We start from the raw sequence: 18,492 nt of genomic DNA, 5'->3' as shown, positions 1-18,492 counted from the left end.
AAACCGATCCGCTGTGCTGCGGCCGTAGACCGAAGCGCCATGGCCTACTTATGTTGTCTGGAGGTAAAAAAACAAAAAAAAACGCTCAAGCATGCAGAAACGGTTTTCTTATTCTCTTTTGAGTTCCCCCGTTATTAGTAATACATCCCTGTTTACTCATCCCACGCATTTCTTATTCTATTTGACACTGAAGGCTCCAGAGCCAATTGAGGCAGACTTGCAGCAATAATGGGCCGTCTCTTCGTTTCCTATTCGTTTTACATGATCAAGTGGATGGAGCAATGAACACGAGCTTCCACATTTATATTTACATTTTTTTTTCTCCCCCTCGCTCATTCAAAGATGCACCCAGCAAGCCGGAAACATCGGACATCTCTGCTTGAGGTGGAAAAATCTAATATCCACTGCTACCAATAGAAATGTGAGCTTGTGCAGCAAACATTGTGCAAAATTCCTTGTAACTGCTTAAAATGTAATACTTGATTTTGCGCAAAACAACATCAGCTCCCAAAACTGGACCAAAGGGGTCCGGGAGAACCTTTAAGTTGAAGTATCATTTAAAATGTGTCAAAATAGGGCATGTGGATGTTCAGTACAAGTGCTCTAAATTTTATGCTTTGAAGATTTTTGCAGAAAGATGTTAAAATTTAGTTTTGCTCAAAACTTTTTATGGGAAGTATCATGTTTGAAAATGGGTTAATATAGTTGTGGCGACTCGTTCTGTTCCTCAATTTAAATAAATGCATTTACTGTCTCTTTAAATATTCTTGCAGTGGTTCCTTGAACATGCCTATGACCATTAAAAAAAAAAAAAGGAGGGAGAGAGAGGGAAAGCTTGAAGTCATTCCCACAAACACAAGCAGTGTGGGGGGTAGGGGGGAAGTTCCCAGGCTTTCTGAATTATACAGCAGCAGCGTCCTGTAGTTTACACCTGCTGGGGGAGAGGGAAGGAGGAGCTGCTGAGTTCAGACGACGGCTTTAGCTGGAGGAGCAACAACAAGTTCCCAGCATCTGCATTTTTTTTTCTCTTTTCAGTTTTATTTTCCCTCCAGAGTTGGGCCTGTTTTTTTTTTTGTTTCGAGGATGCAACTGCACGCCTTGTGTTTGCTGTGGGCTCCTTGTGTGTTTTTTCTGCAAGGCAGGTACTGTAACATTATTTTATTACATCACATCCTGAAGTCAGCTTGTTGATGGCAGTTTTAGAGAGAGATGAGTTTCCGTACACCCTTACAAAAATTAAGTCAATTATATGTGACTCGCTGAATACAGTGATAGTTCCTTCTTGATAAGAGAGTCAGACAGAGTACGAGTGTGCACTCAATATAGATTTAAGTCTAAATTCTGTATTTGCATGACAACAATTAAGCAACTGAATATTAGCTGAAATATGAAATGCATCATACTGTATTTGAATATCATGGCATGATGAGAATCATCGCGACCCAAAAATGTTGCCATCTTGAAAGTCAAACATGCACGTGGTGCCAAATGTGTCAATGCGGTCGTCGCCCTGCAGGTCAGTCCTGTGTAAGGACATGAAGTTACCCGGCGGTGCATCCAGACCGCCCTCGCCATCTGACTTTCTGGACAAGCTGATGGGTCGCACATCTGGCTACGACGCTCGCATCCGACCCAACTTCAAAGGTAACGCCGGATGCGCTGGGAGTTACCTCCCTGTCGTGACAGGTGTGAGGAAGCTTTGCCGCTCAATTTGTCCGACAATGTGGGCGTTGACGCGGTACAAATCCCTGACAGATGGGTCAAGGGGGACCAGAGATGCTGCAGGCTGGGATGCTTCCCACACGAGCCCGATGTGTGTTTTTTTTTTTTTTTTGTCACTATTACTGTTGACCCACACCCTTGGGTTGTGATATTTTTACACATCCTTCAGATCCTTTTAATTTGAAAAGCACAGCAGTGCCTGTGTTGTTACCCCACAGGCCCATTTAAGTCCAATCCTGATCTCAAGCTCTAAATGAAGCCAGAAGATTCTCTCTGACACACTTTACCCCACACAAGTCTCCAGGGTTGATTTTCATATATATTTCATATCATATTTGATACCTCTCTCCACTCTGTCGTCAGTGCATGCTGAGCAAAATCCCAACTGATTATCTATAAATACACTAATGTTACGAAAGTAGAATCAATAAATTATCACCTCTGGGGAAGTGAGGCACTTAAATATTTCATGTTTAGTGGTCAACATATGGGCTACGCGAATGGGAGTGTACTAGAATTCCTGGAGGGATCTGTTTATTAAATGCGTTGTCATATTAGAGAAATAAGGCAGTGTTTGTGACCACGTTGTGTAACATTACGCACCCTTTTAGGACCTCCTGTGAACGTCACCTGCAACATCTTCATCAACAGCTTCGGCTCCATCACTGAAACCACCATGGTGAGTTTCCAACACGATCTTCCCGAGCATAAGAGCATCTGCATCATCTGATGCAAGTGCTGTATCGCTATTTCTACCTTAAAAAAAAAGTTCCGTTTTGATTGACACTATGGAGCAGTCTTTGTTTTACAATGTTTATTGTAGTTGTAGTTTGCTGTTATGTATCATTTCCCTGCACTAGTTTGACTTTCTAATTTCCAAATTATGCATTTGTGAATTTGCCTATTCAGTAGTCGCCGTAAATAGTATTGCTTTTGCTTTTTTTTTTTTTTTTTTTTTTAAACCTGGTGTGTCATTTTCACTATTTTGGTCAATTTCATAACGTTAGGGTGTCAATTTCACTTTGCTCCTGTGACGCACATATAGCTTGGGTTCACTGGAATTTTCTTTTCCCTATTTAACTACAGTATAAGAATGTGACTTAATATCTGATTACAGTTTAAAATACATACATAAATATTAACATCGTAATTAAAACATGATTGTGTAATAGTCATCTGACTGCACCAATCTGGAAAAAAGAGCTAATGTAATGTTTTTTTTTTTTTTGGTTTTGTTTTTAGAACAACAGTATTTCAATACATAATAAACTTTCAGATATCAATTCATGAATATTCTTTGACTGGAAACACCATCAATAAAATGTAAAATCTCAAATGGAGTTTCCATATCAAGGTTTTTAAAATGGCTCCCAAAAAAGAACCCTCCCTTATTTATGAGGCCTGAACACTTTCTGAGGCGTTTTATTTATTCACATTTAGAGATAGTGAGACTCATGTATTTTCTAAAATACTTAAAAGGCGGCCTTGTTAAATATTAATTGCCATAATTGAAAGTGGAGTTTGCTGCTGTTTTAGATGATGAGCACACAAGCTTGTAAGTGTCTGGATTTTTTACAGCCTTTTCATTTTGGCCTTACCTACTCACCTGTTTACAGACGGCAGAATGACTTGTTTCTAAATGCATACTTTTTTTAAAATCACAGTCTGGAGTGTTGTGAGTCACGCCTGGATGACTGATAGGCGGGCACATATGTGTTTTTTATTTGTAAATAATGTGGGCCATCTTCAGGCCGCTTAAAAATTAAAAAAAAAATTTGATTAGAATTGTTATTCAAACCTCTAACTAGTCCACGTATCAAAATGATTGCAGGACTACCGGCTAAACGTATTTCTGCGCCAGCAGTGGAACGACCCTCGACTGGCATACAGAGAGTACCCGGATGACTCGCTGGACCTGGACCCGTCCATGTTGGACTCCATTTGGAAGCCCGACTTGTTCTTTGCTAATGAAAAGGGAGCGAACTTCCATGATGTCACCACTGACAATACACTGCTCCGAATATTCCAGAATGGAAATGTCCTCTACAGCATCAGGTAATCCACATCACATTTTGCATCTGACTAACAAATGACATTTCCTAAAGTACTTTGTAAGTTAACTGTGTTTTATATCTAATACATAAATGATTTTTGGATGGAATGAAGTTAAATTGGAGACCTGATAGTCTCTCATGGAATTTTATGTGCTGGTTTGGAATCCCTGAGATAAGCAGTATCGAAAATAGACGAATGAATGGATGGATAATGCCTCTTGGACAGCGTCAATCAAAACTGGACTTTTTTTTTTTTCAGCTCTCGTACTGGAGCTTATTAGATTCCATTTCTCAAGAATGGGGGAAAATTCATAAATCTGTATCCATGAATATATGCACTTCTACAACAGCTGGTTTTAATATCTGGCCTCATATTTTTTTTCCACTCCAGTTCAGCTGAGTTGTAATTGGTGTCCGGCTAATCCTGTGAACATGTTCATGGTAAACAATAGCTGCAGGCTACATGCATTCCCGCCGCTAGAGTGACACCAAAGCAGCGTGGCGTAATAATCAGGAAACACAGTATAAGTAGATGGTCAGAAATATGAAGCCTTGATTACATTTCGACAAACATATATACAGTAATATAGCAAATGCAGCTGAAAATCTGGTGACAAAAAAATAAATAAATATAGGGACTACTGTACAATTCACCTGGCTAAAAGTTGTAAAACCAAATAAGGCTGCAGTTTGCCAGTTGGTACTACTTTACAATAATGGTAACCTTAAAAAACACTATCATGGGCCACTGCCCCTAATGCTGAATTAATTGCCACTGGTAAAGCCATTGCTCAGACCTAAAAAAAAAAAATGGAATGATTAAAATGCAGTGTGCCATCTATGTCCTCCAGGCTGACATTAACCCTCTCGTGCCCCATGGATCTAAAGAACTTCCCCATGGACAGCCAGACGTGTATCATGCAGCTGGAGAGCTGTGAGTGACTCTCATTTAAAAGCTGGCTGACGGCATCGCATTGAATTCCGCAAAACAAGCTTCTTTCTCTCGTCTAGTTGGCTACACTATGAATGATCTCATCTTTGAATGGCTGGACGTGGGCGCTGTGCAGGTGGCCGACGACCTGGTGCTCCCTCAGTTTGTGCTAAAAGAGGAGCAAGGCCTCGGCTATTGTACCAAGCATTACAACACAGGTAAAACAACATATAGGACGACTCCCATCCAGCACCTTCGATGGCCTGTGTCACTCTACTTCTAATGAGCCCGTTAGTTGGTACCTGTATCTCCTCCTGTGGTTAGGTAAATTCACCTGCATTGAGGTCAAATTCTACCTGGAGCGCCAGATGGGCTACTACTTGATCCAGATGTACATCCCCAGCTTGCTCACTGTCATCCTTTCCTGGGTGTCCTTCTGGATTAACATGGATGCAGCTCCAGCCAGGGTAGGCCTGGGCATCACCACGGTGCTCACGATGACGACGCAGAGCTCCGGCTCCAGAGCGTCCCTGCCAAAGGTTGGACTCCCTTGCTTTGTGACCCGTAGTCCCAAGGAACCATATTTGATTTGAAGTGCCTAGCAGTTTCATACCAAAATGATCTGGTAAAAACGTGGCTGTGGACTAACTAATAAGTGAGGAGCTATGACCGTATTGGCCCGAATATAAGACGGCCCTGATTATAAGACGACCCCCTCTTTTTCAAGACTCAAATTTGAAAATAGACTTTTTGAACACCAAATTAATTTTTATACGGAAAATAATTACAGTACATCTGAAACAAATGATTATAACAATATTTTTGAGAGAAAAAGCATGTTATTTTGCCTCATTCAAATCTTAATATCTGAACATTTAAATATGTAAACTAAAGTGCAATCACATTCGTAAATGAATGGCTTCGGGTTTTTGAAATGTAAATTACATCATAACTTCTCCTCAGCTGCTGGTTAACCTGGCCGATCTTCGACCCACTTTTCTCCAAATTGTCGCTACGTTTCTCCATTTTCTGTTATCTCTTCTATTATTTTCTTCTCTTTTCTTTCTTACCGCTATTTTTTATTTTTCTTCTTTGTGCTATTGATATTTTTATTTTTATTCTTCATGACAGGGGTTCACTTTGGCCTGGGGAGTCAAGTTCAGCATTCGCTTCAATGATATCTGGCGCCATCTAGCGTCGTGAATGAGTATAATGTCTAGACCCCGAATATAAGACGACCCCCACTTTTTCAGTCTTATTTCAATGCAAAAAACATCGTCTTATATTCGGGCCAATACGGTACTTGTAGTGTGAAAATTGTAAAGACAGTTACCTTCCCTAAAGTGAACGTACCGCAGTCAAGATATAATATATGCTGTGGCAATGCATACGGAGAGAAAAGGATGCGATGAGGAAGGTCGTTTGTGGCTTTTGAGGTTTGCAGCTTGTGGTTGCATTTTGTGGAGGCGACATGTCAGAACGTGGTGTTCAAGTATAAATCAACAATGTGGCAAGAGGAAAATGACTGCTTCTTCTCCACCCATTAGCCCAGTGTCATATAGACTCTTTGGATTAATGTGTCATGTCACTATGTCACTAAAGCATGCGCTATATCGTCTTTTCCTCAGGCGAGATGATACAACATGTGTGTTTACTTAGGAAAGCTCCGCCCTAAGTGAAATGCCTGCGAGGTGCCAGTGGTAGCCATGATGCGAGTTGCTTGGATTTCTCTTAAGCTTGAGGAAACATGGGGCCCTATCCCATAATTCCACGCGCCCTTTGATTCAATTACAGTATTTATTTCACACTCAGCTAAATAGTGTAAAATACTCCCATAGTAACAATACAGCAACTTATAAATGTGGATGTAAAATAACACGACGCAAAAATAAAATAAAAATAAATAAAATAAAATAAAATAAAATCAAATAAAATAAATAAATAAATAAATTTTGGTCCCATATTGAGAAATTTCTGTTTTTGCAGGTGTCCTACGTGAAAGCCATTGACATCTGGATGGCGGTGTGCCTCCTCTTTGTGTTCGCCGCACTCTTGGAGTACGCAGCCGTTAATTTTGTTTCCCGGCAGCACAAGGAGTTCTTCAGACTTAGGAAGAAGCTCAGAGAGCAAGAGCGGCAACGGACTGTGAGTGCAAGCCACCCACTCAGGCGCAGCCCCTAGGGCAGCTGTCACCTGCAATTCCCTCTGCCCGGCGATGCACGGGCTCCACATCTCAGCTGCATGTTGCGCGGCCAACAGCGTTGACCTGTAATTAATTCAAGCCGTCACCCTTTTCCACTCTCGGCTGCGCACACCTTAACATCTTGCTAGCTCACCTTGACTCTCATGAGGAAAAAAAAAAGGGGTGACAGAATGTGCTTTGGTCCTCTTGAATGAAAAGCATTCCTCGAGAGAAGCGGCACTGTGAGACCAAAAACACGATTCATGACAGTGTTCAATATTTATATCGCAATCCTCAAAGCATTTGCATGAGTCATTTGCATTTATTTATCATGATGACAACGCAACGCTTCCGATTACTTTTCCTTCACGACTCTGCTAATGGACACAAATATACAGTTGGATGATTCCATGAACACTGTGTTGTGCTCTCTCTCTCTCTCCCTCTCTCTCTTCCATTAGCAGGGAAGTGGAGAGAGTAAGACGAAAGGCAACATGTCAGGCAATGACGCGGCTCACGGGAGCGCAGGGCAACAGTGCAGTGCCTGCGCTCGGGTATGTGCCGCCGCCTGCTTCGCTTGAAAACAACAAGCTGCAAAGAAAACACAACACACAATTCTCCAAGTCAGTCTTTTCTCCCTTTCAGGAGGAGGAGCTAGCACGCCAGGGTTTACTCTTCCACACTTTTGGTCTTGGACTTGCCAGTGCTCCAGAAATGGATGCAACTCCGGTCTTTGCCGATCTACCTCCTGGCTTGGGCTACTATGACATAAGGCGGCGCTTTGTGGACCGAGCCAAGAAGATTGACACCATCTCTCGCGCCGTATTCCCCATGAGCTTCCTTATGTTTAATGTCCTCTACTGGCTCACGTACAAGGTCCTACGGCATGAAGACGTCCAATTAAAACTCTGAGCTCACAAGAAGGATCATAGGGACACTGGACAGTGTCACTCAAGCATTAACAGGCCTCAGCTGACCCGTGCAATGTGTAGTGACTGCATGTCAGCTGCTGTTAACATACTACACCACTAAGGTTCTTTTAATTAATTATTATTATTATTTATACTTTGAATCCTCTACTTCAAAATAAATGCACTTCTTGTTTGCACGCATGAGCCATCCTGTATAGCACACACTGGTTAGCGCCTCGAGTACAGTCAAGTCATTTTTGAGGATTACTTGTCTTAACTTCACCAGCATTTGGACAACTGCATGCTTGTGATTCCTAATTCTCAGGCTGTGGGGTCATTTTCACATTCCACCGACCACTTTGCAGTGCAGCAGCACAATCTAATGAATCACAAATTCTGCTCTTATCACACGTTTGTTAAGTTTTCTTTCAAATTCCAAAGATTTATTGTATAATTTTTTTTGTATTTTATTTTCAAATAAAACTCTCTCGGCCATACACCTCAAAGCATCTCACTATAATTTGTACTGTATAAGTGTATATGTGATAAATTAAGAGTGATTTAATTTCAATTTTACAGTAATTTATTTTTGCGATTGTAGTTCACACATCTTAACACTGCACTGCATTAAACAAAGAGTTGTTTCTACTATTTGAAGTACTGTATTATTATTGTTATAAATTTATTGGATTAGAAACAGCCCTCAGGAAGATTAGGTACAGCAAACAGTATAAACTACCAGCATAATTGAAAAGTAATACTTCTTTGACAGATGTTGATAATAACACAGCAGGCTTTTCAACTCTGCTGAAAACAACAGAGGATATGTTTTATTTAGTCATACAGTTCGCTCATCTCACAATATGTGTCTTCGCTTTTTTCCCCTATTCCTTGCAATGGGAGCGGCTCATATTGTTTTGTAATGTATTTCAATAAATGCCATTCTGTCGAGACCTAATGACGTATTTATTATTTGTCCGTCTAGTGTTTATATGCGTGCGTATCAAATTTTATAAAGATAGATGATAAATCTTTTTTTTCCTTGTTTTTTTTGGAGTTTATATGTTGGAGCCTCCTTGCCTGTATGACCAGAAGATGGCACTGTTGTTCCTCGTATTATTTATTGTGCACGTTCAAAACGCATTTAACCGTTAGAACTTCAGCGAACCAGTGAAAATTTTCTAGATTGGCTGGTTCGTGGCACACTCTAAATTGTCCCCAGGTCTAATTGTGAGCGCGTATGGTTGTTCGTCTTTGTGTACCCCGCGATTAGCTGGCAACAAGTTCAGAGTGTACCCCGACTCCTGCCCAAAAACATCTGAGATTGGCACACCCACGACCGTCGTGAGGATAAACAGAAAATGGATGGATGGGTCACGGGTGTGCTGGAACCGATCCCAGCTGTTTTCGGGCAGTAGGCGGGGTAAACCCTGAACTGGTTGCCAGCCAATCGCAGTTTTCAACTCTTACCATTAGTTAATCTAATCTAATGATTTTTTTTTCTTCTCGATGCAAGTTAATAAAAGAAGGGAAACTATTTTTCCAAGTTATCAAAATATTGGATATAACTGACAGTTCAAATTTTTACTTGTGCACTCGAGTACGTTTGAGAGTCTGTAGTATTTTCCTGTAAGACGAATTCTACTTTTATCGTTTTTTTGTTTTGTTTTGTCACACAATTCTATGTAGGTGTATTATGGAAAGTGTGAGTACTTTTGCCACCGCTGTTAATAAAATATGGCCAAGTATAGACTGTAGTTTCATTCTGTGAAAAAAAAAGTGGGGCTGTTGTAATCTGCGGGACCCTCCACGAAACGTGTTGGAGACGTGGCAGCGCCTCCGGTCTAATGATTTGAGTTCAAACTGCAACTCCACCCGACATAAATAATATCACCGATGGATTCTCTTCAAATTCCTAACGTGTCTTCAAACCTGTGATAATGTCTGCTGCATAATTAACTCGACGTGGACTCTTGTAAGGGCGACAAACCATTTTTAGACGTTTACTGCTGACGTTTACAGTCTTCAAATAGCTTCCGTTTCGCTCTGGCAGTGATTGGACTGGTCTGCACTTTTTTTGTCTCGCTTTCCACCGGCTAACTGGCGTAAAGCGCCCGTTGAACAAGTTGCACATTCTCCACTTCAATGGAGGCGCAGCCCAAAGATCGGGCACGGGACAGTCGAAATCAGAACCGCGGAGACGACGCCAGCCCTCCTCGGTGGACCTCTTGCCGAAAACATGATCAGAGCCACTTCCACCAGCGACAGCATCAGGAAACGAACGCGAAGAAAACAGGTTTGGACATCCGTAAAAGTTAGCTAGCACTCGCTAGCTTTAGCCAGCTAATGTCAACTAGCCACTACCGGGCGCGTCCTAAACAGCCTTCTAGCAAACGTGATTTAAAAGTTAACCGACGCTTCTTGTTTTACGGTACAGTATTTCGCGTCGTATGTGAAGGGTGGTTTATTGATTAAAACCACACACACAAAAAAAAAGCCGCTATCTCTGAAGACGCGGTTGGATGTCTAGCTCACTGGCTAGCTGACATTGCGTGACAGTTGTGGCTGGCGGTGGTTTGACATATCGGGAATTGACCTTGTGCGCCGTTCCCCTCACCCACTTTTCCCCCTACAGTACACGGAGAGCCTTCGAGGTCGTCTCAAGCTATTAACTTTTATGTACACGCTAAGAAGAGCGGTCGCCGTGGTCGTGTAAGGGAGTTAATTTCAGCACGCTTGTGCTGTCGTCCCGTTTAAGGAAAGGAGCCGGCTCCACTGGAATGTTCGGAACTGCCATTTCCTGTCGGCCATGTTAGGGCACAAATGACAGGCTAATGCTCGAATTAGCCGCGTAGTAAAGTTAATTTTTTTAATACTGCAACGTCATGCTCCCACCGTGACATATTTGAGTATCTGTTTTCCTTTATGGGTTTGTTTAGTTTACGGGGCCAGGCAATGACTCGTTTAGGCCTGGTATAAGCCGACCTGCTAGCTAGTTGACGTTAGCTCGTGGTAAGCAGATTTGACAGGCCTGTTGCAGTCACCGAAAAACTCCCTTAGCAGTTAGATCAAAGTACACGTTTAAAAGTGTCATACGAGTTACACGTCACTACATATTTGTATGTCAACTCTGCTTTGAACGTGAAGTCCTTAGTTGGTCTTGAGCAGCTTATATAGTACTACTAGGCTAGGCTAGATATGGGTTTTAATTGTTTTGAATCGCATCTTTTACACCGGTCAAACACACATTTTTAAAAAATGATATATTCAGGCCACTTTGAAGAATCCGTTTGACAGATGTGTTCTGCTGCATATCAGATTGCTGTAATGCAACACACTGAGCTCATCCTCAGATGTGTCAGTCATGTATTTTTGGGTGAAGGTTCATGTTTAAGCCAGCAGTGGCATGAGTTGGCCTTCTGTTGAGTTGAAGCCATGATGAGCAGTGTTTGTGAACTTTGACCTCTGCTGCAGGCAATAACAGAAAGGTTGGCTTTTGAAGGAGCAGATCACCAAAGTGCTCTTTGAGGGCTTTGTTGTTCTGTGCAGTTAGAATGGATTTCATATTGACACCTTGTGTTTTTGCATGTTGTTCTAGGTCAAAGGTAAGAAAAATGAGGAACTATGACAAATTTAGATGAGTGGGCAAGTTCAAAGTGATTAACATGAAATCGTGGGTGCGGCATTTCACTTCACTGTACTATAAAATACCTGAAAAAGCATTTGACATAAACCTCTAGATTCATTTTATGAACAAGTTTATTTCTGTCTCACTTCCAGGCAACAAAAAAGTAATCAGTGGCGAAGAAGAGGTGGAGAAGGGTACGCGTTTGTTTGCTGCTGTTGGTATGACACATCCTCCCAACAGCAATGGAAACAGACACACAAGTAACATAAATGTGAAGCAGAAGTCAATGCAACGCCTGCACTCAACAGCTCCAAAAGCGAACATGAAAGGACCAGACTACAAAAAGATTGTGGACCTTAAAAATGATAAGGTTGTTGACTCGAGTTATCACGAGGATAAGAAAGACTGTGCGATGCTACAAAATGGTGTCACACACTGCGGCGTGATTATAAATGGCTACTCGAGCAAGGACAATGATGGCAGCGGATCCGAGGGTGGATATACCACGCCAAAGAAACGCAAGGCCAGATGTAACAACCTGAAGAACACTGACAATGCAATGAGAGAAAATGACATGCAGCAGGGAAACACTACACAGGAGCCTGCAGCCTTTAATATTGAGGCGACCGAGAAGGGAGAGACTTGTCGACTTGACTGCTTGAAAGCCACACATAAAGGGGAGACTCAGTCAGCGCCAAGACGGACTGCGGTCTCTGAGGCCTCAGTGGGGGAACTTCAGAGGAAGAACTCTGATGGGAAAGCTGTTGGTAAAAAGACTGAGGAGCGGCACAAAGCCAAGGTTCGCTCACCTTCAAAAGAGGACTCGTGGACTTTGTTCAAGCCCCCTCCGGTGTTTCCTGTGGACAATAGCAGTGCTAAAATAGTTCCCAAGATCAGTTATGCAAGTAAAGTCAAAGAGAACCTCAACAAAGTAGCTCAAGGTGGAGCAGAAGCTCTGCCTCCAACTGTAAGACTCTCACAGGTCCCAATGTCTGCTATGAAAACCATCACGTCAGCTAGCTTTACTAACGGCTCTGTTTCTGCTAGTGGAAACGGCTGCCCATCAGTGGGTACTTTCTTTGCTCCTGCTGCTCCAGGAAGTGGCGACAATGTAGCATCTCCGTTTGAAAGTAATCGTAGCTCTACAAATAGCCCCATTGAAGAAGAGGTGTATGAACTGCGAAAGTGTTCCCTCTTAATTTACCCTTTAAATATGCAACCCGCGCTCCCCAGTGCCCGTCACCTCACCCCGCCGGCTGCTCAGACAAATCAGAAAGCCTTGGGAGAAATCTTCCACAATAAATGGGGGCTTTCGTTCATTAATGAGCCCAACTTGGGGCCAGAAGGGGGTAGTGGGCCGGCGCTGGCAGAGGACAACCCATCTGTGGGCCAGTGTCAGGCCAAAGCTGGCCAGCCGTGCTTTGAGGATGGCCCTTTCTTCTTGGAGCCTGGCACTTTGGCTCAAGATGCAGTGAAAAGGACTGTAATTATTTCGCCAGCTTCTTCTCATCTTTGTGTCCCGGCCAAGGAGGAGAACGGAGAAAAGACGGGCGTAGATTCTCCCTGTAAGGACAATGGTGCTAAGCCTGTACTGGGTCACTCAACCACGGTGTTGTTTGGCAAGTCTAAAGAACAAGCCTTGTCTAAAGATGTCTGCAGGAGGCGGAGCTGGGGGTCCTTCGACGTCAAAGCTGCTGTCACTTATCACAGTAAAGGTATAAGACTCAAATGATTTGTGTAATCGTAAAATGCTAGTTTGCAGTGAAATTGTCTGTGTCTAAGCTTAGCAAACACCTGTCAGCTTTCAAGAGCTTTTTCTGCTTAATCGAACTGATAAACTTGATATTAAGTATGCCTCATGCCTGTTGACATTCACTGATGTTTTTTTTTTTCTTCCTCCACAGAAATGGAATACGTTTTCAGCTTGCAAAAACAATGTAAGTGACATTTTTGAGTGTTTGTCAGTTTGGTTTTGACAGGGAAAGAAATCTGAAGCGTCCAAAAAAAAACAACAAAATTCCATAGCCACAGAGACTAAAACAATTTCCTGAAAATAGTTAACATTTTATATCTAGGGCCAAGAGTAAGGGTGAACAATGTTGACTAAAGTATTGAGCTGTGCCCTTCTTATAGATTGGATTCATACTGCATTGGTCAAGTGAGACAGTTCAGAATCTTTTGCTCTCTGATTCATGGCAACGTAAATAGAAAAAAAAGACTGCATGAAATGGGATATCGTCAGATTGGAATCGGGGCTCTTCCAAACGTGAATATAAATCCAATGCATATTGGATAAGTGCCAGCGCGAGCGAAAGCTGAACACAGTGTCTGATATCTTGTTAGTGTGACCTTGATGTCAATGAAATAACACTGATTGCACAAACAAACAAAACAATCTGCTGTCAGTATAAATTGAATTTAAGCATAGACAATAAATGATGGTCTACATATGATACATCAGAGGTGTGTTAATCATCAAATAAGGAATCTTGTTTCACTGGAGAAATTTGGCTATCACTTTGATTTTAGCCAAAGGCGGCAAGTGTTGGAAGCCTAACTAATGATAAATACACATAGCTTGGTACTGATGAATCCAATGAGGATGAATGTGTTTGTTAATTAAAAAAAAATATATATACACATAAGTTTGCATGAGGGGCTGTACCATAAAATGTAGAAAGAGGCGAAGCGCCGTGAATGCTTTGCGAATACGTTGGAGACCAGTGACGTGCTCAGCACTCCTGTAAGTAGTCTAATGCAGCGGTCACCACATCCAGTCCTCGAAGGGCCCCTGTCCTGCATCTGTCAGGTGTTTCCCTCACATGATCAGCTGATCAGCAAGCTCCGCGGAATCCTGATAACGATCCTGATCATTTGAATCATGTGCATCGGAGAAGGGAGACATCTGAAACAGGCATGATAGGGGCTCTCGAGGACTGGAGTTGGTGTCCCCTGGAAGTGTGCCATCACGACTCGGATTGTCGACCTCATTGAGATGGACATATTCTCAGGCATGTTTTTCCTGCCACATTCCTTCTTCAGATCCAAGTCGAGTATTGATTTATGCCGAGACGAAGGATGGACCCCACCAGTGAGGTAGACAGACGTCCGCAGTGCTTGGATCTCTTCTGGGTGCTGTGGTTCCCCTCCTTGGAAACCCTCACCGGTGTAGGAGTGGAAGAAAGTGGACAACTGTGAAAACACTTGCTCATTTTAACGCGGCAACAACTTCTTTGAGGGCGTCGGACGAATACGATACGATAAAGGAGACGGATCGGTGCCTCTACAATACAACGAGCGGACTGTGACCAATGTGGCCGATGACGCCCACAAAACGGTGGGGTCCTTAGTGAGCTGCATCTCTTAAAAGCCTTTATCGCGGTAGGCCCGTGGCGGCCATCCGTCAAACTGCCGAAACGCCATTGAGGCTTTCACACAAGTTGTACATAAACGAAACACAGCGAGCGACTGGAGAACACTTTTTGAAACGAATGCCTTCAAGTGGCTCAGCTAAGTCAAACTGTACACGTTAGTAAATGGAAGGGCCGGAATCTTTGTCTTAAAAATCTACAGGGCAACTCGCAACCCGCATTGTAGTGGTTCACCAAACGTGAGCGTCATCTAATTCTTGACTGTGACCCCGGCTCTCTTCACCCTGTCGTCGGCGTGCTACAGGTGGCAACGCCTTCTCAACCAAAATGCCAAGTTTCCATGTCAGGTTCAGTTCAAATGTTTAGGATTGTTGCTTCCATGACTCAGTATTTTATTGATTTTATTTTGTGTCGATGGCGGGGTGAGCTGAAGTAACGCGTGTCACATTCTCGAACTTTACCCCACCCTCCCTTTTAAATGTTTTTTTTTTTTTTTTTTTCTGCGTCTGTCCTGCATGTTTACTGGTGGAATTCATCTACAAGGGTTGCAACGACACCTTCTATTAAGCTGTTCTTGAAATGTGACAAGGGGTTGTCGGTCATGTTTTGATGCCATTAGAGAATAAGTGTGCAAGTTGCAAGATGGCCGACCTGGTGTGGTCTCAGTCAAGCTTCGCCTTGTTGATGTGTTGAAAGCTCCGATTAAGTCTAGGAAGCCCAAATTTGCCCTCCTTGATGTCACATTCATCACCTTCTCCAAATCAGTATTGAACACAACAAAATTCGTTTAACATGTGGATTGTTAGCACTTTATGTAAACTAATTACTTTGTTGTTAGCTACTAGAGGTCTATTGACACAACTCCTCCCTAAAAGAATGGCTTTGGGCTGTTACTTCTCGGAACAAACAGAATTATTAAATGTAACTCAGGTAGTGTTGATAAAGCCATGACTATGTTAACCCCCCTTTTTTTTTTTTTTTTTTGGCCAAAAGACAGCCTGTTGTGATGCCCTCTTAATTTGGAAATGTAGAATGGGAATCTATTTTGTAAATGATTGATGACATTACGGAAGAGCATTTCACTAGCCACTGAATACTAGTTTTTAGTGAAAGCCCTTCTGGTGTCTGGAGTCATGCTGGATTACATTTGGAAAACTGTTTTTAAAGCACGGTTTTTAAATGTGCTGCTCCCCCGCCCTCTTTTTTTCTTAAACGTATGCTAGCCTGCAACGTCTAAGCGTTCATTAGCTCCTTGATGATTCTTGATCTCTCAAGCGAGCGAGCATCCACCGGCTCACCGCAATCTGGCTGCCCGTTCTCGAGTACTCTTCTTGTTGCTGTGGCCTGATTAGGCCTCACTGCAGAGGCGGACACAATTTCAACCCCCGCAATTGCAAGTCAACTTGACATTTAACTTTTCAATGTTGTTCAAAAATGCTTTTGTTTTGGCTTCTCCTGAGTGTTGAAATGCTTCCGTGTGTGTGTGTGTGTGTGTGTGTGTGTGTGTGACAAATAGTATGCCACAAAAAGAAATATATATGTAAGGAAATGCCGGGTTTTCTATCAAATCTTTTGGGGTGGGTGGATGTTATACTCATTAATGGTGAGCATTAGGTGTCACTATCAGGTTATCGTTGGGCATATTTAGGCTTCTGCGCGTCGAAACAGGGTGATCAAGAATGAATTAACGTGCTGTTAGTATAGTTTTGCAATGATTCCCTTTTATTTTGTGTCAAAATGTTTTTTTAGAAAAGGATGGGAAATAGATTTACTCAGTGTCCTTTGTCCAAGCACTTAAATGAGCAAAAAACAAACAAACAAAACCCCCCACAGGCTTCTTACGTGAAATATCTATTGAGAGATTGCCGCCTGCAAACCAAAAACAGCTTCTTGAAGCAGCGTGTGTGTGCGTGTCCGTGTGCGTCCGTGTGCGTGTGTGTGTGTGTACACGCGTCCGTGTGTGTACGCGCATGTGCAGAGTCAGGCCTGATCATGTGGAGTTGAACCCTCCACTTCTCAGGATGTGCAATCACCTCAAGGATGCTGATGCAGGCTTCTACATGACCACAGACAACTTAAGCCTCTCAATTGTTAGCGCCTAGTCAATTGTTCATGTTCTTATATGCAAGTTCCTCATTTCTTGTAACTGCACGCCCTGTTAAATGTTCAGGTGCCTGAGTGGAAGATCTTTTACAGCAATTTTGATTGTTTCAAATCTGCTTCCAAGCTTCTCTTGTGCCATTTGTTCCCACCCCTTCCCCCCCACCTAATTTTTGCTATGCTGAATTTCTTCTAAGCGACACGGACGCAAGTGAACGCAAATGAGTGTTTGACGTGTTTTGTAGGTGAAAATGAAAACATTATGACCGGCTTGTTTGGGTTGTGTGTGAGGGAAAGTTAAACTCAGTCAATGGACTTTGTGCGTTCCATTTTGTCAAGTTCGTGTCTGAAGTAGCACATGGTTAATTTTAACAAATGTTATAAAGCGTTTAAACAAAGTTATTTTCAAGTTCTGAACTAACTTGTCAATAGATGCACAAATAGATTGAGATTTAAAAGGAATTTATAACAATGAAAAGCAAGTTGTTTTTTTTTTAATGCATTTCACATTGTTTAGTTATTTAAGTCTGATGTGAACAGTTTTTTGTTTGTAGCAACAATGTTATTTGAAGTCACTCACAAAATAGATTGGGTTTCTTTAAGTATTTGGGAAAGATGGAAGTACACTGCGTCATGTGAAAATGTTTTTTCTAATTGGAGCTCACTTTACAGTGCTTTTTCTGAGGAGTGACATAATTGTAATTGAATTGTCCATCTTCATCCTCAATTTTTGTCCTTTTTTTTTTTCTTGTTGCTCTTATCGTCAAACCCTCCTGAAACACAAGGCAGGAGAATTTTCTCTCAAATGTCTTACACGTTGACATTGAAGTCTTCAACCGAGTCGTCATGTTTTGTTTTGCATTGAACAGAATGCTTGCCATTTGTTTGCAGCATGAAAATTCCAAACAATGTTATAGAATTGAAAGAAGAACTATAAATCTTATGATGTCACAATTTTAGTTTTCATTAAAATATTAAATTAAAATGTAATGTGTCTTGGTTTTTGTGTGTGTGTGGTGGTTGTTACCTTACTCTGTCAGTCCAGAAACTACAAAAAGCATTTCAAACCATTTTGGTTGAACGACGCCCCCCTGTGGAGTGTAGTTTATACTACGCATAGAAACCAAATATGCAGTTCTGTGACGTCCTCCAGACCTGTGCTCTGTCTGTCCGTTCCTCCGTCTTTCTGTCTCTTTCCGTCCGCCTGTCTGTCGGGTTGTCTGTCTGTTCATCCGTTTTTGTCCAGCTGTCTGACTGTCTGTCCATCTGTCCGTACGTCTCTGTTGGTCGATCTGTCCGTGTATCCATTTGCCAATCCGTCTTTGTCTTTCCAGCCGTCTTCCTGTCCGTCCGTCTGTCTCTGTCCATCCAACTGTCTGTCCGTAAGTCCATGTGTCTGTCCATCCGTTCGTCCTGTATGTTCGTCCATCTGTCCATACATCCATCTCTGTCGGTCTGTCCGTGTCTGTCCGTCCCTTCATTCAGAATGTAGAACTGTCTGTCCGTCTATTGCTCCTGTCTGTTCGTCCCCTCGCCCACCACCCCGTTCAAACAGTAAAACTGATTTGCCTCATCTCATTTATGATAAGCATT

The 18,492-nt window shown here is 42.3% G+C and overlaps 2 protein-coding genes across 3 annotated transcripts; both read left to right on the top strand.

Annotated features, from left to right (window-relative positions):
• The first annotated feature begins 670 nt into the window (after nucleotides 1-670).
• LOC109512543 (glycine receptor subunit alpha-2-like) lies at nucleotides 671-8,748 on the top strand. Of its 2 annotated transcripts, none has more exons than XM_019864372.1 (10): nucleotides 671-1,142; nucleotides 1,517-1,644; nucleotides 2,334-2,401; nucleotides 3,554-3,777; nucleotides 4,628-4,710; nucleotides 4,788-4,925; nucleotides 5,032-5,246; nucleotides 6,694-6,852; nucleotides 7,354-7,443; nucleotides 7,535-8,748. In XM_019864372.1, exons 1-10 carry the CDS (start codon nucleotides 1,084-1,086, stop codon nucleotides 7,799-7,801), a joined length of 1,431 nt encoding a protein of 476 aa, XP_019719931.1. In that variant the 5' UTR covers nucleotides 671-1,083; the 3' UTR covers nucleotides 7,802-8,748. The 2 variants fall into 2 exon arrangements, with proteins under 2 accessions (XP_019719931.1, XP_019719930.1); XM_019864371.1 differs by having other exon boundaries at nucleotides 7,351-7,443.
• An 895-nt stretch (nucleotides 8,749-9,643) lies between these two features.
• nufip2 (nuclear FMR1 interacting protein 2) lies at nucleotides 9,644-17,885 on the top strand. The gene is made up of 4 exons (XM_019864361.1): nucleotides 9,644-10,096; nucleotides 11,581-13,143; nucleotides 13,333-13,365; nucleotides 14,471-17,885. The coding sequence occupies exons 1-4, from the start codon at nucleotides 9,946-9,948 to the stop codon at nucleotides 14,521-14,523; spliced, it is 1,800 nt and encodes a 599-aa protein (XP_019719920.1). The 5' UTR covers nucleotides 9,644-9,945; the 3' UTR covers nucleotides 14,524-17,885.
• The last annotated feature ends 607 nt before the right edge of the window (nucleotides 17,886-18,492 follow it).

Source organism: Hippocampus comes, unplaced genomic scaffold (genome assembly GCF_001891065.2).
Source record: "Hippocampus comes isolate QL1 unplaced genomic scaffold, H_comes_QL1_v1.1 scaffold57, whole genome shotgun sequence".
NCBI classification, from domain to species: domain Eukaryota; kingdom Metazoa; phylum Chordata; class Actinopteri; order Syngnathiformes; family Syngnathidae; genus Hippocampus; species Hippocampus comes.
Note: the sequence above shows the minus strand (reverse complement) of the source record. Positions and strands in the feature narration are given on the sequence as shown.